The sequence below is a fragment of the Amphiura filiformis genome, chromosome 17, assembly GCF_039555335.1.
Source record: "Amphiura filiformis chromosome 17, Afil_fr2py, whole genome shotgun sequence".
In the NCBI taxonomy this organism is placed as follows: Eukaryota; Metazoa; Echinodermata; class Ophiuroidea; order Amphilepidida; family Amphiuridae; genus Amphiura; species Amphiura filiformis.
In genome coordinates this window covers 47,064,306-47,091,939 of record NC_092644.1, presented here as the reverse complement: position 1 = coordinate 47,091,939, position 27,634 = coordinate 47,064,306, and the positions used below count along the sequence as shown (strand labels likewise).

Sequence of the window (27,634 nt, the reverse complement as noted above, 5' to 3'; positions counted from 1 at the left end):
TTTGTTTGTAGCAGGCACGAATTCGGAATAAACATGGTAAATTTACGACTTTATCGTCACAAACAAAACATAAAAGGCAATGTGAGTGTAAATGCCCATATCCCGCTGAAGGTGCTCAAAAAGCGCTCCTGGTAACTTCAAATAGTGTAGAAGTTTGAATCATAAGAGCATGTTTGATACTCACATACTCGACATAAGTCTCCAAGTATTAACTTCCAATTGCCCATTCGTAGAGCAGCTCTTCCCGTGAGGGGTTTGATAAATGAAATAGGATCAATCTCATGAAGAAGCTCTCTCCTTGGAGATGCAGTATTGGAGCTGTATCAAATAAATTGGTGATAATTTGATTGTAACTTTATTTGAAATTGATACGATTTCAGAATCTGTCTTATTTAGAAGTGCATAAAGGACCGAGCAAGATTTTTTGGGAAAAATTTAAAAAAAAATTCTATGATTATACTATAAATTAAGATAGGCCTATGCTCCTCATCTAACTTTATATTTTTTGTGGTATTAGGGCCTATTTTATACAAGTTGGTCTTTTTTGTTGTAAAGATGAGCAATATCTAACTGAAACTGTAGCTAACTGTTTACACAATTTTAAAGACGAAGATCATTATACAACAGTTCGCCCTTTGAAAGGTGATCTTGGACGTTTGTGGTGCAAAAACGCTTGCAGCGTTTTTGTTGTTGTTATTTTGTTTGTTTGTTTTTGTTTTTGTTTGTTTGTTTGTTTGTTTGTTTGTTTTTGGATCTGATCGTGTTTTTTTCTGATCGTGTGGTTAGGCGGTGTCTGAAAACCGCCTTGGTTTGCTTACATAATGGCCTTCCATACATCGATACCATCTATTAGTTTCATCGTGTTGATTTCTCCTCCAGTTAGGCCCGAGAGAATTGTTGGGAACCAATCAGTGACGTGCATCCACGCATGGCTAGTGGTGCCTTTGATCTGATCAGGTAATAGCGGACTATGAATAAATCCAACTCCATGGACACCTCCCTCAAAGGGAGTGCTTTTCAATCCTCGCAGAGGCCAGTTATTTCCAGAAATTTGCGTGGCTGCACCGTTATCTGTAAGGAAATGGTTAGTAATTGTAACTTCGTTAAATTTGGAAACACACACCCAAACCAGCCACCACCACCACATAATCACCTCCATTAATGTGAGGCTCATTATTTGGAATTGCATCAACCCCAACTTCAAGTCTTACGTCAAATCGTCAACAGGTCGATAACACCTTGTAAACTCTATTTGTCGTTTTTGTTCACGCCAGTGAACATTAATGCCACTTACCCCACATCTCATATATGCACAGTGTATCCCTTACATACCCTGTGTCTTGAATAGCTATTATAACCCACCAACTCTGTGATTAAGAGGCTAGGAAATAATTCCTAATATCTCATACCCTCGTTTGTATGCCTTTATCTAATCCTGCTCCCAATGACAAGGACTATTTGCACATTTAATCGTGCAGTGAGACTACTCAGTGTAGGAAATTTTAGCCTTTTTTATTAAACATGTTTGGAAATTATTGGCTTACAACCATCACATGCTGACAATACACATAACTGATTGGTTAATAAAAGCTAGACCACTATGGTCAGTATAATTAGCTATAATTTATTTAATTAGTGATTAGGCATATCACCTGTATAGAAAACCTATTCAGCAAGCTGCAATAGGCGATTTACTTCAGAAAATAACTACATTGCACAAAATTAAGTCCATTCTCTATAATTAATTGAATGTTTATTGACTCTTGTAATAACCAAGCAATGTGTGCATAAACATATCCAATGTATAATTATATTTTCTGTTACGAAATAATAATTGGTGTTCATAAAAGCTGGGATATGAGATAAACATCACTGATAAAAGATAGCAAGACCACAATGTATTGTAATGTGTTTACATTAGTGATAATGCATCTAGCATCTGTATAGAAAACTATTCAACAAAATAATTTTGCATGCAGTGTTCCTGAAACACATTAGGCGATTTGCTTCCAAATAAAACTTCTTTTAAAAGGAATGGGTGTCCAACGGGAAATAGCATCTGATGGGCTGATACAGTAGATATTTTGATGTAATTTTCTTCGTAGTAATAGCCAAATTGGTTTGGAAACCTAAATGCAAAATGAGTTTTTTTGAAAATTATTTTCCAGAGTCAAGATGCAAGTATCATTTATGCCTCAATCCACTTATTTATTGTCAAATCAGTGCAGAGTAGTTTAGTATATATGAATATTGAAAGTTACATATACCAAAGTAGCTCAAAGCACTATACACCTGAATCTTTTTAAAGACAGATTCTTGATGCAGGTGTTGCAATTAGAATTATACGTAATTTTATTTGGCAGTTGGGTTATCAACTAATAAATTCCTAAATGTCATTTGACACATTGGTGTAATTTAAATCGGCGGTTTATATAGTAAATGTTGATAATTCATTATGTCTATATGCTCTCAAATATTTGCATAGAATTGCTCACATGCTTACCAGTAGAAAATATGATGACGGTATTATCATAAAGACCGATTTCTTTCAGTGTATCCGTCACATTGCCTACGCCTTCATCCAAGCAGTTTATCATACCTGCCATAGTTAGTCGTTCTTCATCAGGTATGAGGTCTTTATAAGGCTCTTTGTAGCGCTCTGGAACTTGAATAGGATCATGTACAGCCAAATATGGCAGGTACAAGAATAAAGGCTAATGAGAACAAACAAACCAATATTTTATTATTACATAATATATTAAACACTTATATAATATTGCCTCGTGTGATACGACCTCAAAACCAGTGACATTTTTCGTATTGCATGAACAGACAGGGGATATCTAATAGTATCCAAGGAGGATTGATATAGAGGAGCAGCAATCGCATTACGTAACGCATTGTTTCTTTGATGCCAATTTGATTTGTATTCATAAAAGTGGTACCATTGTTTCGAACAAAGGGGTTCCGCCATTAATTGGTCTCTGATCCGGCAGCATAATAACGCTTTACACAACAGGCGAGTATCAATAAGTGACCACAATGAAGTCATGTGTAAGCGCACCATTTCAGAAAGTGGTACCATTGTTCTCACGTATCCCAAATATGTGCTTGTTCGCAAGGCACTGCAGGGTTTATTGTTCGATTGTGTCTGATAAGGACACTGACATATTGGAAAATGTTGTCAATCAATATTCATGAGATCGAGAGTACATTACGTCAAGTTTTCGATATTGGGTGACTTGTGTTTGACATACATCTGACTGGGTGTTTTAAAACCTTAATGTACGATTTCTGTCAAATTTTGATTTTGTTATTCTTTATTCAAAATGTTGAAATAATATTAGTAATAACTGACGGGAAGGGTTGCTGTGCATTTTAGGTTGAAATAACAAGGTATTAGTAAAAGAACCCCCACAGGTTATTTTGGCCATTTAACACGCAGTTCTATGGGAGGACGTATTATCATAATTTTAAAATTATGATAATATGTCGAACTTTGTTCTGTTGACCTACAAAGACAAGAACAAGGTGCAAGTTGGGACATGTGTAAACATTACAAATATGCAAAAAAAAATCAGGTTTGTAAAAAATTAACCAATTGCATATTATAAGATCGTACATTATGACTTTAATCACGTAACGCATAAAGGTTTTGGCACCATTGAATAGCTGCCTCGTGCTGTTATGTGTTTAGTTTCTATAATAATTATTATCATTTTCTTTATTTTTCCTTTCTTTTCCTTTCTCTGCACTTATTCTTTCTTATGCCTACACTTTAGGGGCCTATCACTCCCTCGCTCTCCTTCTCCCTCTCTCCCCTTCTCCCCGATTGTGGCTAATTATCATATTCACGAGGTCTGAATATTAATGAGCAACTGTGATCAAAATACCGCATTTGAATCGTGAAGTCGAATCTTTACATTTCATTTTATTCTTTACCAACATTAAGAAATAATAAGAATAAAACTTTATTACTACCCATTTCGAGAAATGCAGTCATCTTTATTCTTCAAAAAACAACACGACATATTTTTTTTTTGACAAAAAAGAGCAAAAATAAAATTGAAACCCAATCAGCAGTGTTTTGAAACCCAAAATACAGTGTTTTGTATACAAAACACGAACAAAGAAGAGAGGAACGGAGGAAAACACTGCTAATTGACATTCCACATAATTTAATAATGTCTACTAACCAAAGGTAACAGGCAAAGGTAGCGCTTCATTTCAAAGTAGGGAGCCGACAAAGACGAGAAAGATGCGAGAAGTGATGATGGACATTTTAAGCACTACCAACTATAACTTCTCATACAACATGTACAAATTCAAAAGTCAGTCACACAAACACTCACATAAAAAAAAGACAAACAAGAAAAACGACTCATTTACTCACCTCTCACACACTCAAACAAACAAAATTTACCGATGTCGATTTTTTTTAATGCTTGCCAAAATTGCCATTTTACTGCGGCAGTTTTGTACTCAATGTTGAATTTTATAAGCTTAACAAAATTACGGGGACTTCTGTGATTGACATAGTGTTAGATGAGTTTTTATTATAAGATCATCTCTACGCACTAACGTTTCCATTTGTTAACATTTTGTATAAAATCTCTTGAAATATTCAGTTATAAACATTTTCGCTTAATTATTATTATTATTTCTTAAATGTAAAGGTAAAAGAATAAAAAAATCTGGTCTTTGTTATTTGTTTTTCATCGTCTGTCTAACGTTGGTAAAGATTCGACTTCTCGATTCAAATGGCGGTATTGTGATCACAACAGAGCTCATTGATATTCATGATCTCGTGAATACGCTAATTAGCCACGCCCATCTCACTCAAATTCATTTATACCTCGTGAATATGCTGATTAGCTATACCGTCATTAATATTCAAACCGGAAGTGATCCTTGACCTCGTTCCCCGGTTGACGTTTGACCTTGTGAATCGGAAGTGAACGTCCCTAAAAGCCTTATTACTACTTAGCGGGAGCTCAGTGCAACTTTGCCAACAAAACTGATAACGTTATTCACACACCCTGTTCTTTTTTATTTTACCCTGCTGTCATTTTTTTAAAGAGATATTTTGGCTTGAAAAAACATTTTGACGATTTGCTCACATATTTTGATACCCAACAGTGACGACATTTAAATGATACGTCTAGTACAGCCTGTCTCAAAAACAAGTGCAAGTGGAGAGCGCTATTAGAAAATACTGTTGTGACATGATGCTTACATCAACGTCAAGGGAGCATTCCTAGCTTTTAAATAACGTTTGTTTCATTCATTTTGGTTTCGGAGAGATCTGCTTCATTAAACACAAATGTATGAAAACTCTTTTTGAGCCACTTTTTAGGAAATTGAATAGAACGTTATATCCAGAATACCTGTACAGTACAGTTAATAAACTAATTTAGATGGCACAGCTGTGTTTGAGCAAACACGAATATCTATGCCCGTGGCCCTTAAAAAAGCGCCTAATTGGGCGCCAAATCCAAAATAAAATCCATTTTCTCTTTCCACTTAAAACAGATTTAAAGATAAATACATATTCCACATTCTGCTGTAAAATTAAATACATGTACTATATGTCAAGGATTTTATCATGGTAAATACTGCTCTATTTGTCACTCAAGACATGTTAAAAGACAGACAAATATTGCACACTCTGTTGTAAAATTAAAATCATGTCAACGAAATATTGCACACCATAGTTATAATTAGGAAATTTTACACTAAAGATTTAAAATTCATTGATGATTTTCATCAAAGCATAAGCACATTTCCGAGCTGATTGAGATCAACAGTTTAGTCCATTTTACAGTTTGGTCTTTAATATTATTGAATAGAATGTTATTCCTAAATACCTGTACAGTACAGTTAAGGGATCTAGAATGAGCGTTTTGAGCGTTTCGACAGTATTTTTGTGGGACATGAGAGCACATCAGACATATCGAATTGCATTCTGAATACGAAGAATGTCTTTCTGATATCAAATAATTTTCATTTTTGAAATTCACGATATAATACAAATTTTATGACAAATTAATCAAATTTGATATTTTTCACATTTTTGATATATAACAGTCCTCGGAGTAAATTTTATAAATCTAATGACATATTCTTAAAGTGTATGTAGCTGGGAGGAAAAGCTGACGATCAATTGAAAATTTTGACCTTTCATATTGAAGATATGGATTTTTTTTCCCAAAAGACCTAATTTTTTTTTGTGTTTTTTGCAAAAAAATCCATATCTTCAATACGAAAGGTCAAAATTTTCAATTGATCGTTGGCTTTTCATCCTACCTTCATACACTTTAAGTATAAATCATCAGATTTATAAAGTTTACTTGAGTACTGTTAAATATCAAAAATATCAATTTTAATCATTTGCCATAAAATGTGTATTACATTGCGAATTTCAAAAATCAAAATTATTTGATATCAGAAGGACATTCTTCGTATTCAGAATACAATTCGATATGTCTGATGTGCTCTAATGTCCCACAATAAATACTGTCCCAACGTTCATACCCCATCCCTTAATAAAAGAACATTCATTTGTAGGATTAGAAGACTATTAGAGATGATCTGTAGTGTAAAATTTCAAAAGTGTAATTATGATATGCAAATTATTTCTTTGACATTTTAATTTTACAACAGAGTGTGCAATTTTTTTGTCTTTTAAGGGATGTGGAATGAGCGTTTCGAGTTTTTTTCGACAGTATTTTTTGTGGGACATGAGAGCACATCAGACATATCGAACTGCTTTCTGAATACGAAGAAAGTCCTTCTGATATCAAATAATTTTCATTTTTTGAAATTCGCGATACAACACAAATTTTATGACAAATTATTAAAATTTGATATTTTTAAATTTTTTGATATATAACAGTCCTCGAAGTAAACTTTAAAAATCTAATGATATGTACTTAAAGCGTATGTAGCTGGGAGGAAAAGCCGACGATCAATTGAAAATTTGGACCTTTCATATTGAAGATATACATTTTTCCCCAAAAAGACCTAATTTTTATTTGGTGTTTTGGGGAAAAATCCATATCTTCAATACGAAAGGTCAAAATTTGCAATTGATCGTCGGCTTTTCATCCCAGCTACATACACTTTAAGTACATATCATCAGATTTATCAAATTTACTTCGAGGACTGTTAAATATCAAAAATATCAATAAAATGTATATATCATACATTGCAAATTTCAAAAAATCAAAATTATTTGATATCAGAAGGACATTCTTCGTATTCAGAATGCAATTCGATATCTCTGGGGTGCTCTCATCTCCCACAAAAAATACTGTCCAAACGTTCATACCCCATCCCTTAACATGTCTTGAGTGACAAAGAAAACAGTATTTACCATAATAAAATCATTGACATAGTACATGTATGATGTATTTACTTTTACAGCAGAATGTGAAATATTTATTTATCTTTCAATCTGTTTCAAGTGGAAAAAGAGAATCATTATACCTGTATCATGAAAAAACAGTTAAAACAGTAAAAACAATTAATCGATATATTCTTTTGATTTCACGAAGGAACTCTTGATAAACTTGATGCTATCATTGATTTACATGTAGGCTACAGCCCGCTTCCCTAGTAAAAGTGGCACAATTATGACTTTACCCCTTCGTTGTTAAATTTGCAGGCAGCAGCTTATTCAGCGCCAATATTGCAACATTGGAACAAACAACTAAACAAACATCCAATCCAACCCAACCCCATCCCCCAGTAGGCAATGAGGATAAAGTGCCTTGCCCAAGGACACAACACGTTGGCACGAGCGGGGCTCGAACTCGCAACCTATGGATTATGAGTCGGGCGCCTTATCCACTCGGCCACACATGCTCCCACTTTTACACCATTATTTACCTTTTCAGATTTAGCATGTCGTCTGATCACATCTTGAGCTTTTCTTGTCAATAGTTCCGTTGAGTAGTGACCAATACCGTCCCATGCTGGATTCAAACTCAGTCTAGTGTGATTATGGAGGTCAAGTCCTGATCCTTTGTCATTGTTCACATTTCTCATGTAAGTAAAATGATCCGCTGATGAAACGTAAGTGCCTATAATAGATAAAAATGCAAAATGTTAAATTACATGCAGTCATGGCCACGGGTGTAGTGAAATCTATAGTTTGTTTTATTTAGCGAGCACATATCAAGGTTGTTGCAGATGGCATCAGAGGCTCCAGAAGATTTTGAATATTGGGGGGGGGGGGTGCCAGGGTGGCAATTATTTTGACCTGCTCCAATGCGCGAAACACTAAAGGGGGGTGTGTGTGGATCCCCCTTCCGCGCGAAGCGCTGAAGCTTTTGAAATGCATACATTTTTACATGAATTGTAACTTACATTTTGAATTATATACCGTAACATTATGAATTTTACCTTAAAAGTGTGAATTTTATCCTAAAATTATGAATTTTACCTCAGATTATTGGGGGCCTAGAATACTTGCTTTGTAAAATCTTTTGTTACGTCATCGCGGGTTCCAATACACGATTCCAGACAACACTTGAGTCTCTGATCTGCGTCTGAATTATTACTCAGATTTATCACCATTAGGAGCTGATACACATGATGTCAGTAAGTGGGTCCGAAAACGAAGATTTAAAAGCTTCGTTCTAGGAATAACGGACCACATGCCGTCAAGAAATAAAATAGTTATTCTTGTGTAAACATTCGATGGGCCTCCACAGAGCAGAATTTTGAAGCTTTGCATCGTACCGATACAGTTCAGATTCAGAGACCGTGGTACCGACCGCCGATAGAAATAAGGCTAAAATTAGATGAAATCATAATTTCATGAAAAAGGGAAGTATCCCTGCCTAATCTTGTGTTGTATAGAACTATAAACTTTGTCTAAATGAATTGTCAAATGCGTAATACTTGCCGTACATGTACAAATAAGAGTGGTAAAAGTAGACATTTTTTGCAAAATGTCAAGACCCCCCGCGTCGCTGTGAAACTTTGTAGCGCATGCGCACTTCATCCATAGCCTTGCCGTGAGCAAGATTGAGCTTTTTGCAAACTGGACATCGTATGTACATGTATCTAAACCAAAAATAAACACTATTATTTTGCCAGATTTTTTGATTGCATTACTGGGGAACGGTCAGGTCGCCAGCCATTTTTATGAGCTTTTATGGTGAAGTACCTATAAGTTTGACTTGCTTTCACGAACTGGTAGAAATATTTAGAAGAAGAAGATATTGACAAAAATAAATAAATAAATATTGCCAGATTTTGTGATTGCATTACTGGGGAACGGTCAGGTGGCCAGCCATTTTTTTGGTGAAGTACCTATAAGTTTGACTTGCTTTCACGAGCTGGTAGAAATATCTGAAGAAGAAAATATTTTTTTTAAAATATCAGAAGAAGAAGAAATAGAAATTTATAATCTATAGAAGAAGATCAGACAAATTAAAGATGGCTATACGTATCAAATCCCGGCGCCAGATCCGATGTCATTAAAGGGCCTGATATAGAAGCGAATTGGAAAATATTCAAGGATGAATATACAGATTATGAAATAGCCACTGGCTTGGATAAAAAAGATGCTACAGTTAGAATGTCGTCGCTTCGCACCATAATGGGCTTAGAATGTCGAAAAAAACTTACCAGTCTGAAACTAACTGATGAAGAATCTAAAAACCCGAAAACCGTCCTTGACAAACTTACTGCAGAATTCAAACCTAAGAGAAATATTCTTTCTGATAGGTTTCTGTTCCATGTTGCTGAACAACCCCGGAAGGGGGCACTCAACTTTGGAGGTGACGCGTATGTAGGGCTGTTAAGACCCCTTTTTCAGCATCGCTGTCACCCAAAGACCCCATATTTTTTACGAACACATGCTCTGTCACCCGAAGACCCCTATTTTTCCATTTGATCTGTCACCCAAAGACCCTTACAAGTTCAATTTGAACAGCAACTTTCATTTTTCACTGATTTTGTTACTTATTTTGAAAAAACAATGAAATTTGAAGCCATTTGGAACTAGAAATTTGATTTTCGAGGTTTTTGTGGCGCTGTTTCGGCTCTCACCCAAAGATTCCAATTAAAAAAAAGTCATGTTCTCACCCAATGACCCCATATTTTTTACATTTGCTCTCACCGAATGCCAAAATCATGCTCTCACCCAATGACCCCATATTTTTTACATTTTGCTCTCACCGAATGCCAAAAATCATGCTCTCACCCAATGACCCCATATTTTTTACATTTTGCTCTCACCGAATGCCCCTTAGTGCGAAAGTGCCAGCCCTACACCTATATCCATTTCATATTGAAAGTGTGCCCGCCCTTCTGGGGTGAACAACAGCCAAAGGAAACTATTGAACAGTACGTCATGCGATTAAAGAAACTCGCAGAACCATGCAAGTTTGGAACTTTAGAAGATGAAATGGTCAGAGATCGTTTAGTACTGGGCACAACAGATAAAGCTGCAAGAGCACGACTATTCCAAAAACAGGAAGTAGACTTGGACAAGGCCATAGAGCATTTGAAAATAAGTGAAGCAACAGAAACACAGCTTAAAAAGGTCCAAGGACAGCCACAAGACAGTATAAATGCAATGAGAAAGAGTGGAAAGTTCTCTAGCAGTACAAGAAAAAAAGAAGCCTGAAGTAAACAATATAAACACAGACAGCAAGAGTGGAGACTGTCGATATTGTGGTTAAGAACATGCAAAGGGAAAATGTCGTAAGAAGTGTAAGTGTGGATACTTAGGACATTTTAGAGAAGTCTGCAAAACAAAGAAGAAAAATAAGAATAAATGGTCACAGAAACGCAACATGCAAAGGAAAATGTCGTAAGAAGTGTAAGTGTGGATACTTAGGACATTTTAGAGAAGTCTGCAAAACAAAGAAGAAAAATAAGAATAAATGGTCACAGAAACGCTCACATAAAGTTGAGGAAGACCAACAACAAGAAACTTCAAGTTCAGAATCAGATGAGTCAGCATACAGCGTCAAACCAGTTGGGTCTACACACACTGGAGAAGACAAACTAATGATAGATCTACATCTAAAAAGCACTGATGGCAAAACAGCTACAATTGAGTGTGAAATAAACACAGGCTCAGGATGCTGTACTATGTCACCAGCAGACTTGAAGAAAATAGATAGCAACATGAAGCTTAAACAAACAAAGACTAAGAAGTTAAGAATGTACAATGACCATGTTGTACCTGTGAAAGGAGAGGTACTGCTTACTTGTCTCCACAATAATGAGAAGTATTATCTTCGATTTAAGATCATGGACACATCGCAAGCACCATTGATATCACGTGCTAAATCAATAGAAATGGGTCTCATCACAGTAGCACCAGAAGTGCACCAGCTACAAGAAGATGGAGGCACAAGTCAGATGACTACAGAAGATTTTGAAACCAAAATCAACACAGAGTACAATGGCCTCTTCCACGGAATGGGATGTCTCCTAGGAGAATATCATATTGAAATTGACAAAACTGTACCACCTACCAAACATCAAGCAAGAAAAATAGCAGTCCCTATAAAACAAGAAGTGAAGGACAAGTTGAAAGATCTAGAAGAGAGGCAAATAATTGAGAAAATAACTAAGCCTACTGAGTGGTTCAGCAATATGGTGGTAGTACGCAAACCTGGAAAGCTCAGAGTCTGCCTAGATCCCAGAGATCTCAACAAGGCATTGAAACGTCCTGAATACCCTATGCCCACCATTGAAGGCATTCTACCAGAGTTAGCAAAGGCTAAAGTTTTTAGCGTGCTAGATGCCAAAGATGGTTTTTAGCAAGTGAAGTAGGATGCAGAGAGCACTGACCTCTGTACATTTGCCACTCCATTTGGTAGATTTAAATGGCTCAGACTTCCATTTGGTATCAATGTCGCTCCTGAAGAATTGCAAAGACGTCAGCATGAAATGATAGAAGGGCTTACTGGAGTCCAAGTCATCGCAGACGATTTCCTGATTTACGGATGTGGTGACTCCCATGAGGAAGCGATAGCGGATCATGACAAGAATCTCATTAGTTTTCTGAATAGAGCAAGACAGAACAACTTGAAACTAAATAAAAAAGAAGATGAAACTGAGGCTTACAGAGGTCAAATATGTCGGACATATCTTGAGTGCGGAAGGTGTAAAGCCTGACCCTGCCAAAATGAAAGCTGTCAAAGAAATGCCAGCCCCTGAAGACAAGAAGGGAGTACAGTGATTGATTGGTTGTGTCACCTATCTATCCAAATTCCTACCAAGTCTGTCTGAGGTTGCTGAGCCCTTAAGAAGACTGACAGATAAGGAAGCTCACTTTGAGTGGCAAGAACACCACACAGACGCATTCAATGAAATCAAAGAACTGTTAGTGCAGGCACCTGTGTTGAAGTACTATGATGTATCAGAGGAGGTAACCATACAGTGCGATGCCTCAGAGTCCGGGCTGGGTGCGACACTTCTCCAAGGAGGAAGACCAGTATCATTCGCATCACGAGCTTTGACAAGTGCAGAGCGCAACTACGCTCAAATAGAGAAAGAGCTGTTGGGTATCGTCTTTGCATGTGAAAGATTTGATGAATACATCTATGCTAAGGAAGCTACAGTACACACAGACCACAAGCCATTAGTAGCCATACACACCAAACCAATCTCCAAAGCACCAAAGAGACTTGCAAGAATGCTCCTGAGATTGCAGAAATACACACTGCATATCCAGTATCTCCCTGGAACACAGATGTACCTGGCGGACTGGCTTAGTCGAGCTTTAATACTTGCCAATGCAAGAAAAGGAAGACAGGATCTTCAAAGAAATCGAGCAAATTAATGCTATGGACTACTTGAACGTCAGCAAAGAGACACAACACCTGCTGAAGCAAGCAACAGCAGCTGATAGAAGGTGCCAAGTGCTGATGATGATGGTGAAGAATGGTTGGCCAGACACCAGAGATGAAGTTCCAATCACCATAAGAGAGCATTTGAACTACAGAGATGAAATTACTGCTCAAGATGGTATTCTATACAAAGGTCACAGGATTTTTGTTCCTGAAGAAATGAGACCAATCCTGCTTGCAAAGACACACTCCAGTCATCTTGGAGCAGAAGCATCAATAAGGAGAGCCAAAGACACTTTATTTTGGCCCAGTATGGCAGCAGACATAAAGGAGAAGACTGAATCATGCCAAATTTGTCAAACATACCGAGCTAAACAACAGAAAGAAACCATGATGTCTTATCCAATCCCAACAAGACCCTGGGAAATTGTTTCACAAGATCTGCTTACATACAGAAAGAAGAACTACCTCATAACAGTAAACCACTACAGTGACATGTGGATGTTAGATGAGCTAGAGGACACAACATCAGAAACCATAATACTGTGTACAAAGAAACACTTTGCACTACATGGTATCTGCTCAACATTGATATCGGACAATGATCCACAATGGGTCAGCAAAGACTTTGCTGTGTTTACCCAATCTTGGGAATTGAATCACATCACAAGTTCACCATATCCAGTCAGTCCAATGGAAAGGCTGAATCAGCGGTGAAGATTGCTAAGAAAGTCATTAAGAAAACAGGAAATGAAGATTTGTATCTAGCTATACTAGATTGGCGTAACATACCATATGCAGGTGGACATAGCCCAAGCCAAAAGCTATTGGCTAGGAGAACAAAGACCTTACTATTGGAGAGTTCGTCACAGTACAACCACATCACAGTCGAGAATGGGAATTTGCCAAGTGTAAATCCAAATTTGGACACCCCGTTCATACATTGTTGAGACAGAAGGTGGGAGATTGTACTGTCGCAATAGAAAGTTCCTTTCAGCTACTGGACAGGCAGAACTAGACAATGAAAGCACGCCTGTGATGCCAGAACAATCATATGAAAGAGAACAGCAAAAGTCACCAGAAGAACAACCAAGAAAACCAAAGCAACCTGAAAGTAAACTAGGAAAACCAAAGCAACCTGAAAACAAACCAAGAAACCTGAAAGTCAACAGGAACCAGCTACACCAATGTCACAGCAACCAGCAACTGTGAATCAACAAGCAACGCTAAACTACAAGCAGCGAGCTACAGCACCGCAGAGGAAGAACGAGTCTCCCCGAGCTCCGCAACTGAAGTCAACAAGAACCAGAACTAACATCCGACCACCAACAAGATACCAAGACCATGTGAAATAGACAGTGCAGATGAACATTTGAACTTTTGAGCACTGTGAACTTTTACTCCAATTTTGGTCATGTCAAAAAATCTCGTTAAACTAATCTAGCATTTTTATAGGTCAAATTTTAATTTAAAAAATTATCAGCAAGATTTACATGAAAACCTTTTGATCACAAAATTAGGTTTATACTTGTGATCAGCCAGTTAACTGTCAGCATTATGTTTGGCAGTCAAGTTAGCTCAATCGATAAGGCGTTCGACTATGGTGCGAGAGGTTGCGGGTTCGAACCCTGGCGGTGCCTAGTAGGCCTTCGCTCTCTTGGAAAAAATGAGCTTGAAATACCCCTGGACAAGGAACTCACTGCTAATTTGTCTCGTTGTAACCCGTACGAAACTCGGGGAGCTGATCCTGGTTGCGAAAGTTATTTGTGGAATGTCTAGGGTGTGCGCTCTTGAAGCAGCAAAGTCCCTGAATTGTTGTTTAATGGTTTATGGAATGATGTGGGCCATAGTGGTCAGCGACAACCTGTAAAGTGTGCTGAGGGTTTGTGGATCAACGTCTAGGCGTTGTGCCTGTGCGTAGCGCACTATAAATCCCTGTGCTTTTTTTTGTTGAACAATTGGAAAGTACCAATTCATTATTTCCAAACTAGTTGTGCAGTTTTGGAAAATGCACCTGTTGATATTTTCAAAGTTAAATTTTTGAAGTGTTAAAGTTGTTAAAAGAACACAACTTTTGTGTTACTATTGTTAAACATTTGTTACGCAGATGGATCGTGCAAGAACTGAACATTGATTTAATGTGACATTCAGAGAGAATGTAATATCCATTCAGAACATTGGAAATTGTTGAAACGTAATTTGAGTGCACAAAAGACACTTAAAAGTCATGTGTTAGTTTGAAGCAAATTCAGTGCACAATGGACAATGTGAAATATGATTTTCAAGCTAATTATTTGGACAATAATGTTCAAGAATTTGAGACAAGAGACTCTTTAAAGATTTATTTGATTCACATTCATGATAATCAATATCTTTCATTATAAAAGAAGGAGATGTTGGAGATATTAACATCTCATTAATATGTATGAGTTACGTCATCGCGGGTTTCAATAGACGATTCAGACAACATTGATGTATCATGAGGAAAAGTTTAGTCTCAATATAACGGTCAATATTACACGCAAATCGATACAAAAATGAATTGTGCACATTTCAAATCACATTATTTAGTATTATTGCATATCGATTCGCGTGTAACACCTTTATTTTGACAAACTAAAAAATATTGTCACGTGTTCCTATGTAATAGCATGGTAATATTTGTATTGTCGGACTTGATGTCGACCTTTTCCCATGATACATCACGATTACATCGCAAATCATTGTTGGCGGCGCCTCTTATTGTGAATAGCGAGAATTCAGACGCAGATCAGAGACTCAAGTGTTGTCTGGAATCGTCTATTACTCAGATTTATCACCATTAGGAGCTGATAAACAGAGGGCACTGCATCTCACGCTCTGAATTTAGCAGTGTCCTCATCCATCTCATTGACGTTTTTCATAAAAATAGTTGCTTTTTCCATTATATTATTGTATATAAAATACATCCTTATTGTAACTCATTGTATCATAATTATCATGATTATATTGTTGTATATGAATGGATGAAATTAAATTGATTGAATTGAATTGAAATTGATATAGTATATTTATAGTACCGCCGTGTTTATTTCCAGGCAAGTTCAAAATACTGTTCTGTGCTGAATTCGGCAATCATGAGCTCACGTAAATAGCTTCACTGGTGTTTCTCGACCGTCACATTTTGAAAGTTGGCCTAAGTAAAGTAATTTTCCCGTTATTTAAAACATTTACCTTTACAAAGAATCCTTAAAATTCCGTGCGTATAGGCTTGTCATCTATAAAAAGTCAGATCCTGCTCATTTGTCATAAACAATCTAATATCTAAAATCAAAAAGACTTAATCTATAAAGTCCACAATGAAAGTGCAAAGTGTTAAGGGCAAAAAGAAGAAAAAAAAAGAAAAGAAATTACACAAAATATTATTAGTTACGCCCTTTTTGTTCACGAAATGCGGTAACATATCTACGGTCTGGCGCCGTATTCCACGAAGCCGATGGTATTATGGGATTTCACAAATGCCTAACGTTAGCTAAAAGTTCTATTTGTCGTAATAAGTGCCACAATTCTGTTACTTGTGCCACCTTGGAAACCTCTTGGACTGAATTGATTCGCTAATCGGCAGTACTATAACAAGATATCATACCAAAGAATGATTCAAATCCTCGATTGGTTGGTAAACATTCTTCTTTATACATTCCCAGATGCCATTTGCCAACTATGTGTGTAGAGTATCCAACGTCTTGTAATGCTTGTGCTAATGTAACCTCATCTGATAGAAGGCAAGAATTTTTTTAATTTTGACCAACTTGAGGTGAAAATTTCTCAATTTAACCAAAAAATATCATTAAAAAGCATGATTTTCACCCACAGTTCAACCATTTTTGTTGGAAGTTTATCGACTGAAATTCAAGAAAATAATAATAAAAAAGTCCTAGATATTTATATCTCGTTTTATGAATAAATAAAATTACCCCAATTAAGAAGTTACATTGTACATGTTGTATGAGGCCCAAGAACTTCCATAATTCCAGAGTTAAGACCAACCTTAAACCAAGCACATACTTTTAAAGCTCATTATACCCTTAAACCCCAACATGTACCCTTAAACCCCAACTTCTGCCTTGCAATCCCAACATATACTCTTAAACCCCAACCCAACATAAATTCCTTTAAATGTCATTTGATGAACCCCGACCGGGACCCCGACTTACCTTGAAATCCCAACATGTATAAATCCAACATGTAGGCCTATCCTTAAACCCCAATACTACCCTTAAACGTACTCCAACAGATAGTACACTCTAGTTTAAATCGCAACACCCCACCTGCACCCCCAATGCACCCGTTAATAAATTCAAATAGGTCTACAACAACAGTACGTCAGATATTATGGTAGACCTGCCGAAATCCCGGGATTTCGGCAGTCCCATGATTTCGGCAACAAATTTCTGCAAGTTTTTTGCCGAAATCACGGGATTTTGGCAATCCCGTGATTTCGGCGCAACAATCTACAACTCTAGGAAAGGACACAGTGGCGTAACTAGGGGGGCAGGGGGGCAACATGCCCCGGGCGCTACCGTTAGGGGGGGCGCCAAATTGACCAATTTAGCCAGGACCAGCATCAATTCTGCGCCCCTCCAAGGGATGAAAGTCAAAATTTTCGCGCGCTTCGCGCGCATTTCAACACAAAATCAATTCAAACAACATTTTAAGATCGATATTCAACTTCTAGTAACCAAAATTAATTAGTGCTAGGCCTTATTTGTCCAAAATTTCGAGCGCTCCGCGCGCAATTCTTTCAGGTATTAAAAATTCGCGGGGGGGTAGGGGCGCCAATTTTGTTTCTTGCCCCGGGCGCTACCAACCCTAGTTACGCCACTGAAAGGACATGAGGATATGGACTTCCCGATTTTGCGACTTCCCGATCATAGATATCCAAAAATTGCATATAAGATTAAGATGCTACTTAGACTTGATGAAAATGGTAAAACAACTTGGGCAAGCACTGTTAAAGATATTCTGTTCTCGTATGGCTTTGGCTATGCATGGCTTGCACAAGAGGTAATGAAATCGAATTCTTAAACTCGTTTAGCCAAAGAGTTTCTGACATCTCTCATCAAGACTGGGTGGCAGAGGTTTCATCAAACGGTCGTCTTATTCTATATAGGGAGTTTAAGAACATGCGCATTTCTGAACACTATCTTGATGTATTTAATGATAATCGATTCATAACTGCCGTGGCAAGATTACGATGTTCTAGTCATTGCCTTCGAGTCGAGACAGGACGGAGAGAAAATTTGCCTTATGATGAACGTGTTTGTTTTTTATGCGACGAAGAAGAAGTTGAAGATGAATTGCACTTTCTCCTAAAATGCAGCTTCTTCGATGATCTTAGAGCAAAATATTTCCGTCTGGACTCGAGGCCAACAATGGCAAATTTCATTCGTTTTATGACTTCATCAAATGAACACACTTTAAAAGAACTTGCATCATACTGCCATTATGCACTGCTTACCAGATACAGTATTGAACAAAATGACTGACTTTGTTTGTATGTGTTTCTAAAATTGGTAAATATTGTAATCATTGATTTTATAGATGTGAAAAGGGCCGGTGGCCTATATTTACAATGTAATAAAACTCTCCTTTTGGGGAGGCTGAACTGAACATGAGGATATATTTGAGGCGATTTATTCATTGAGACAAATTTAGGACAAATTAGGCATATTAGTTTTGGTGAAAATAAACAAAAACAACGTTTTTTTTGCCCATTTATTTTGCGGGGGAGGGAACATAGGCCTAACAGAATAAATATTCAGCATTTTTTTTATTAATTTTTCAAAAATAGATATGAATATCTATGACACGTGTTTCTTGATTTTTGTATTTTGATCAACTTGAGACATTTTCACCAAAAACTGGTTAGAAAATACTCAATTTAACCAAAAAATATCATTAAAAAGCGTGAATTTCAAAAAGAGTTCAACCATTTTTGTTGGAAGTTTATCGAAAGTAAAGAAAATAATAATAAAAAACTCCTAAATATTTATATCTCGTTTCAAAAATAAATATATAAAAAAGTTTACCCCAATTAAGAAGTTACATTGTATGAGGCCCAATAGTTTCCTTAAGGCCAACCTTAAACCCAGCACATTCCTTTAAAGCCCATTATACCCTTAAACCCCAACATGTACCCTTAAGCCCTAACTTGTGCCCTGCAATCCCAATATACTCTTAAACCTTGTAAAGCCCAACCCAACATAAGTTCCTTTAAATACCATTTGATGAACCTCAACATATAGGCCTACCTTGAAACCCCAACATGTATAAATTCAATATCCTTAAACCCCAATACTACCCTTAAACGTACTCCAACAGATACACTCTAGTTTAAATCGCAACACCCCACCTGCACCCCAATGCACCCTTAACTTAATTCAATAGGCCTACAACAACAGTAAGGCTGCCAGCATGATGCCAATGTTAAAATTGCCGATAGAAAGCCAAGATTGGTCCAATTTGGGTCAGCAAAAAGTAATGCCAAGACTGGTCTTATTGATCATGACGAATGTATATTGGGCCAATAGCATCACGACTGTTGGCTTCATGTTGGCAGCTGTTCACAACCAATATATTGAGCCTAACATGCGGAAGTGTGCAGTACCGCATGCGGTTCTGCACATAAACGGGTCCCAATAAATAGTACAATCTGGACCTCACTGCAGTAAATTGACCGTGTTTTATTGTTTTCTGGGCTATCGTATCATATGAGGTGCCAAAAATGCGCAGAAATAAATTCTGCTTCCAACGCATTTAAGATTTGTAATACGTAATACAATAGCCCGTTTTTGAATAATGGACATTTTGTAAAGGGGGTAAGTACTTTTTTTGAGATGTTTATATTGGAACATGTTGAAAATTTCTACCAAATCTATAAAATTCCATGCATATTATAATTCATTTGTACAATTCATTTGTTCATGTGTAAGCTTGTGCATAATGAACGTCAGGGTGCATCTCAATGGTCTTTTTGGGTCGCCCGCTATGGCGGGCCGGCTTATATTTGGCATGACTTTGTTAAAAGCTCCTAATTTCGATCTTGCTAGATTTACTTCGCAACTGTTTTGCTTAAAAGTATGCCCAGCTTAGAAATAAAAACACAACTTGCTTGGTTTTGATTTTGATTTTATTACTGTTTACTAATAGGCCTATGTATTGAATGCAAGTAAAGTAGTTCTATATACAGTGGGAATTAACGCTTGAAATACGAAATTAATAAAAATGCCTTTATTTTAAAAACGCTTTTGAAGAGATGGCGCTATTACGATTGCAGAGTAGGCCTATGATCCAGGTGAAGCTAGAGCGACATGATTTGATTTGATGCGGCATTGATCCAAACAGCTGCTTTGTCGATCAAGGGACCAGGAACTTCATCGATAAACATGGTTTCTTATTAAAAAAACCAGAAAAAAACAGGGATGGTCTCTTATCCCTGGAAAATCGAACGCGGTAGTTGCAATTGAGATTTGTTGTAAGTAAAGTAATTTTCCCGTTATTTAAAACATTTACCTTCACAAAAAATCCTTAAAATTCCGTGCGTATAGGCTTGTCATCTTTGTTTGAAATACAAAATTATCCACAAAACAAGTTTGAATGCTCAAGTTAAAATATCCGCGGCGACTTTCCGTTAAATCAATAACCAGGCATGCAATATCTGATAATAGAGAGCTTGCGAAATGACGTTACTTTAAGGCTAGCTTCAGACTCCGTATTGTACGTACAATATTGTATGTACAATACTTTTCGTGACGTCAAAAAGTATTACACGTGCAATAAATATACGTGCCACGACGAGTTGAATCAGATTAAATAACGCGCTATAACCCTGACGGTTCATTGTTTGCTAAATCCAAGCGAGGTCACCAGAAAATCTATGCAAGAGAAATTTCTACTGCTGCTGATGAAAAATCCTAGAGTGTGTTTGGAGGTTTTTTCTGCACTTTACCAGTAGCCCTAATAAATTAATAAAACAATAAAAATCAAATAAAGATTTAGGGCACATGTGTTTACTCACTGCTCATCTGATCCACTTTCCCAGGAAACTAAATACCGATACTCCTTAGTTTTTCCCTGACTTTCCAGACATAATTATGAGTAAACATCAAATTTAATGTTTACAAAACAATCAAATATATATACATTATTTTGCATTTTGTACATTAATATTGATATCAATAATGTAGGCCTACAAACATTAAAAAAGGGGCCTAAGAGTATGTCTATTTTAATAATATACTAATTCCGCCATGCCCAAACATATCTTATTATGAAATCGTGTAATGGAACCCAAATTCCAATCAAAAATAAAAACAAATTTGTTATCAAATACACTAGGCCTATACATTGTATTATAGGACTTTAATAGATGGTTCATTTTAATACATAAATAGATTAACACGGGTAATGGACAAGAAATATTTGGCAATACCGGATTTACCAGAGAGCCAGTGGATAAAGAAATTAATTAAAATTAAAACAAATTAAATGAGAAAATGAAAGCAAGGACATTTGGCGAAGTATTGTTTTAGAATTCGAAGGAGTCCTAAATTTTATCCTGGCCCCAGGACACTGATTAATGTAAATTCGACCCATAGTTATTTTATCTACTTTTGCCAGCATTCAACCTGTTCAATGTGATTTATGCCTATTTGTAATAAAATTCCGAAATCTGACGTATCAACGTTGTATCGTGCACGAATTATGATTCGAGACTATTTCATTTGACACGGTTGTATGGATTTCAGAAGATCGGTCCTATAATAGATATCGATTAGAGAATTACAGCAAGAGGCTTTGAGGATGCCGTAATCCTCTTGACCATCAACCAATCAGAGAGACATGTTTCAGAAATATATTCGTATATAGTAGGCTTGAAACTCTTTCATCTCTGAAATATATATTTCAAGTAATCTCGTTTCACACTTTGGCTTGCAATAAAGCCACGAAGGGGCGGTAATGTTAATCCGATTTTAGTCAAATATTGGTGCAAATATACGATTTCGGTCAACTATTTGGCTATCCTTTGCCCAAAATTATGAAATGTTTATTAGTAACAACAACTCTTAGGACGGTTTTCGAGTAATTTTAGCGAAATAATGAGGTTAAATAAAAGAAAACCCACTTACAATTTTGGACGCTTAACTGTGGTGTTCTAGGGGAATTAAAATATCACAATTAACATGTTTAATTCAAAATCGTTGTCCTACAAGCACATGTTCAGATTGTGTGAACATTACAAATACAAACAATAAGGTTGAAAAATAAATAGCCATTTAAAAATGATTGTAAAAGATCGTCTATTTTGTAGCTTTATGACACTGAATAGGCCAAATATCTGCTTCTGACGAAAAAAAAATGTTTTTCATGCTGATTTGTTTTTGTAACAAGTACCGTATGTCATTTCAAAAAGAAAGAAAAAAGGCGGATATTACTTTTTAAAAACTCAACGCATTACTATTAATACGCCTATAATTAATGAATGAAAAAGTATAGAAGGCGTTGCATCCGGTTCTGATGAGGGGGGAGGGGCACAAGCCGTTTTCGGCAGTTTTCCTATGGGATTTTCTAATATTTCAGATCAATGGGGGGGGCTTTCGTGCCCTAACGCTACGGTTACTGCATTAACACGTTTATGGATATATTGTGATGATCATAAGTAGGCCTATCATAACATGCCTCAACGATATCAATATGTAACAAGGTGTTGCAAATTCATAACACAGCGTGTTATAATGCAACGAATGCTATGCCAAAACTTTAAAAAAATTAACAAAAATATCATTATCAATAAAATCAGAACCAGAATAAATACAAACACCTACAAATAATACTTTTAAACTTTCTAAATCAATATATGACTAAATATCAGTATAAATGAATCTCTAAATCAATTAATCAATCAGTTATCAATCAATCAATCAATCAATAAATAAATAAATAAATAAATAAATAAATAAATAAATAAATAAATAAATAAATAAATAAATAAATAAATAAATAAATAAATAAATAAATAAATAAATAAATAAATAAATAGGCCTAAATAGATAAATCTATAAATAAATAAATAAGATCTGAATGTGCCATTTATATTATTATTACAATTTTAATATTATTAATATTAGTATTAATACGACGTATTATTAACTTTTAAAAGGTGCCCATTGATTATATAATAATTCAAGTACAGTTGAATCATGGTAGGTATTATGATACCTACCATGGTTGAATACAAGAAGACATTAAAAGATGTTGTTCATCATTCCGTGCACTCGCTAAATTTAGAACTCTTAGAAATTTGGCAACTCCGTATCAATTAAGCAACCTATGATTGTAGCAAAATATATATTTTCCCGGTACATACTATTTATTGCACGTGTAATACTTTTTGACGTCACGAAAAGTATTGTACATACAATATTGTACGTACAATATGGAGTCTGAAGCGCGCTTTAACTTTAACGTCTAGAGGATTATAGAGGATTATGTATTCAAAACCATACATAATCCTCCATAATCCTCTGGACGTTAAAGTTAAAGTTAAAGTAACGTCATTTCGCAAGCTCTCTATTGTCAGTATTGCAACCGACAGTTATATCATAATATGAAAAACAATCCATAAGAAGCAATATATTCTAAATAAAATTAATTCTGCTCCAACAACCCTCCACAACATGATTTCCTAACAATAGTAACCGAAATGGTAAGATCTATATTCCTTTTTATTATTTTGAAATCAACGGTATCAACCCTCTTCCATCCCATGCAGTACGATTTTACCCCTCTCTCACTGCAATAAATATGCTTTACTTTTCTAATCTTTCTTTGCTTACTATGCTAATGTTAGGCCTACATTATTGTTTTAAAGAAAAAACTGTATCCAAACGGTTACATTTCAGCCCCGGTGGTGGCACTTCAATATGAAATGGATATTGGTGTAGGGCTGGCCAGTAAGGGGCATCCGGCACTGTCCGGTGAGAGCAAAATATAAAAAAATAGGGGGTCACTGCAAGCCTGAGAGCATGATTTTTAGCATTCTGTGAGAGCAAAAATTAGTGTACAAAATATGGGGTCATTGGGTGACAGAGGGACCGTTTGGATCTAAATCAGGGGCCATTGGGTGAGAATATGACTTTTTTAATGGGGTCTTTGGGTGAGAGCCAAAAGAAGCCTAGAAAATCAGTGATAGACGACTCGTTGCTGTTCAGATGGAAATATTAGGGTCTACGGTCTTTGGGTGACAGATCTAAAGGAAAAATATGGGGTCTTTGGGTAACAGAGCATGTGCTGGTAATGGGGCGGATCTTTGGGTGACAGCGATGGTGAAAAGGGGGGGGGGGGGGTCTTAATAACCCTACATACGCGCCACGTCCAAAGTGGGAGTGCCCCCGGATTTCAGCACATCAGATCATAGCTCCCATTGGGCGCTCCATTCTTTTTTTAAAGGAATTTTTATCATGTTTATATTGTTCCTAAAACCAATGACCGTGACGGGCATGGAAGTGAATACGGACAAAAGTTTAATGCTTGCTGGCGGTCAAGTTTTAAAATTTATTCAAAGATGGACAGGCAAACTATATATACTAGCGGTCACCCGTCTTTCGCGATCAGGGTATTTCGCGGTTGGTAAATTTTGTTATATTTTGTGTACATGTAAATGTTTTATTTGATGTGATTAATGGTATGAGAGGAGATTATCATTTAGAACTTAGAAGTATAATATTTAGTATCTTTTCCATATAAATCAATGGCTTGAAATTGCAATTAGATCATGATCGAAGCAAGTCTTCTTGCCACCATATCATATCCACCGTGAGAAGTCTTGCCCCTGTGGGATGCTGGCTGCTCTGCTATTTAAGATTTTTATGCATTTGTTTCTACAGTACGTTTTAGCCCATTTTGGACAAATTTGTTGTACCTTTTAGCTCATTTTTTATCATTTTCATCCAAGTTTGTCCCCCACCTTGAAATGTATCTTGCTGCCCCCGCCTCCTGCAAAAGTCCTGGCTACATCACTGAGCAGATGAACACAATTTTATTCACATCCCTCTTGGCCCCCTGTGGCCTGCTGGGTGATCTGATATTTTAGATTTCTATGCATTTGTTGTACTTTTTATTTGTTAGCCCATTTTGGATAAATTTGTCGTACTCTTATAGTCCATTTGTGACAACCCCCATGAAATTTGCCTTGCCCCCCCCCCCCTCTCTCTCTCTCTCTCTCTCTCCCTCTCTCTGAAAAAGTCCTGGCTACACCATTGTGCAGCTGAAACAATTTTATTCACATTTCCTTACACTTAATTTCATATAAAGTTACAACCCTGATTAATTTGTCCTTCAAGAGTTTCACTTACAAACTAATTCAATAAACAAACACTCTACTGTTGACTATAGGTTCTCCATAAAAACACAAAATACATGCTAATGTTGATAAATTAGTTGAATAAACAATAGATGTTAATTGAGTTTCTACTGTGTCATGTAATAGTTGAGACTACAGGCATAATATCCTCACACCGATGACAGGACAGAAGGCCTAATTCAGGCTATGTCAACATTATTTAGCATGCAGGTGCTCTGGTAGTGGCTTTGAAACTAATTAACATAATTTGACACCTTTAACGTAAACAAAAACAAAATTGGACGTTTTATTGGGGTGCGGACAACTTTACTCTACGCAACGCAAAAATCCGTTTTCCGAAATAATGCAAAACGTAGAAGTTTTTAGCCTTACCAAGTCGCCAAACTCAGTAATTTATTATAGATAGAACTGAAACAGGCTAAGGTCATGTGTATATAAACGGCAGGATATAAATTTCTTGCTGGTCATTTTGTGTTAGGCCTATTGTTTCTAAAATTAATGACCGGAAAACAAGGACAGATAATTGTTTCAATATAAATTTAGGTTAGTTAATAGTTGACCGATAATTTTCTCTCAATATTCTACATAACAAATTGAATAACAGCATTCTATTGATCTTGCTCTTCTAGATATCTAAAACTAAATCTCCTCTATTCTCTCAATCATCACCATGGGCACACTTCCATCTTCCTTGACTTTATTTGTTATTTCTTCTTCTTCGTTAGTACTGCTGAACTTCCCTTGACGCGATAACACAAGCAGGGGTTATTTAAATGCTAATGACCTTTATATAACGTTTTGAATAACACATTTATGCTTTGAATAACACGTTTATGCTAAGGATATGTATAGGCCTATATAGGCCTAATGCCGCCCCTTCCCAATTCTTGAACAATTGCACAAATAGGGCCTATCACTCATTAATTTTGGTTATAATGAAGTTGAATATCGTTCTAAGTCTTAGTTTTCAGGTCTTAGTTTTCAGGTCTTAGTTTTACCATGGAAGTAATAGACATTAGGGTGGTGCAATAATTATGTATACCCCCGGGGGGTGAATTCTCAAAATGGTCTGCCAAAATCGCTTGCCCCCCCCTCTGGCCGTGCCAAAAAATCTTTGCCCCCCCCTTTCGACGTGCCAAAAACCTTTGCCCCCCCCCTTTGATGTGCCAAAAATCTTTGCCCCCCCTTACACATGCAAGATTTTGGGGAACCCGAATTTAAAACCTTAAATTGTCTTCATATATAGTGCGAGCGCAGCGAGCAGGAAATTTTGCATATTTTAACGTGTTCCTAACGTTTTCCTACGCCTTTTAGGGCGTAATATAGAAACGGTGCCCAAAATATCTGTGCCAAAAATTGCTTGCCCCCTTTTGACCTGCCAAAAATCGCTTGACCCCCCCTTTTGACCTGCCAAAAAATGCTTGCCCCCCCTTTTGGCCTGCCAAAAAATCTTTGCCCCCCTATAATTCACTTGGGGGTACACATAATTATTGCACCACCCCTTAGTCTATTACTTCCATGGTTTTACAGGTCGTAAAAATTTATATATGGGGTCTTAAAGTCTTAAATTTTACAGACACCCCTTTAATAGCCTACCGGATAGCGTCCAGTCAGAAGGGCTGCTCTTGTTGGCGTACACCACGGATATACATAGTAGTTATCCAATATGACTCCTTGAGAGGCTAGTTGGTCAATAGTGGGTGTTCGTATAGCTGATCCATGCAGTTTGCCATTATAGCCTACGTCATTGTAGCCCAAATCGTCAGCAAGAATAAATACAATATGCGGAGGGTGCTTTCCTAACAAGCCACGTTTATAATTGGTATCGATATCATCGGTCTGCGTTAATTTCAGGAAAATATAGATGGCCGAAAGTACAGCGGTAACAATCGCAAGTCTTAAATATATAATTGACATCATGGACTCCCGCCTCTTCAGAGTCTATGTCCTGAGCACCATAAATAACCGAACTTTAATTAATAGCCTATTGAATCAAGGTGGTCATGGTCATGGCCATGGTGTGTTCACATTGGCCATAGAACTCTCTAAGGTTGTAAGCACTTGAGGTGCATGCTCCAGAACTGTGGCCACTTTTGACATGATTTAACACTTTCTGATGCCAAATTTTAGTTTACACCAGGCACAAAAAAAACCTCGTCAGTTATATTCATCCTTGCTGTTCAATAACTTGATAATTTTGGATTTTTCTGCAATATACATTTTGTTAATTGGACTTTTCTTTCTCATTTGACACCCTGTTCGTGAACATTGAGCAAGAATTGACCAAGATGTGCGCCTCCAAACTCTCAAACCCCTATATGAAAAGTTGCAATTTTAACGATTCAATTGTGCCTGTTACACTGTGTGCTTTATTGATTGGCCCGTTACGTGGTGCTTGCCCGGGGGGGTCACT

The 27,634-nt window shown here is 36.7% G+C and overlaps 1 protein-coding gene across 1 annotated transcript; it reads right to left on the bottom strand.

Annotated features, from left to right (window-relative positions):
* Nucleotides 1-814: 814 nt before the first annotated feature.
* Nucleotides 815-9,751, bottom strand: LOC140137244 (arylsulfatase B-like). Its single transcript, XM_072158892.1, has 4 exons — nucleotides 9,700-9,751; nucleotides 7,891-8,084; nucleotides 2,504-2,714; nucleotides 815-1,071 (listed from the first exon to the last, which is right to left on the bottom strand). Exons 1-4 carry the CDS (start codon nucleotides 9,749-9,751, stop codon nucleotides 815-817), a joined length of 714 nt encoding a protein of 237 aa, XP_072014993.1.
* Between the last annotated feature and the right edge of the window lie 17,883 nt (nucleotides 9,752-27,634).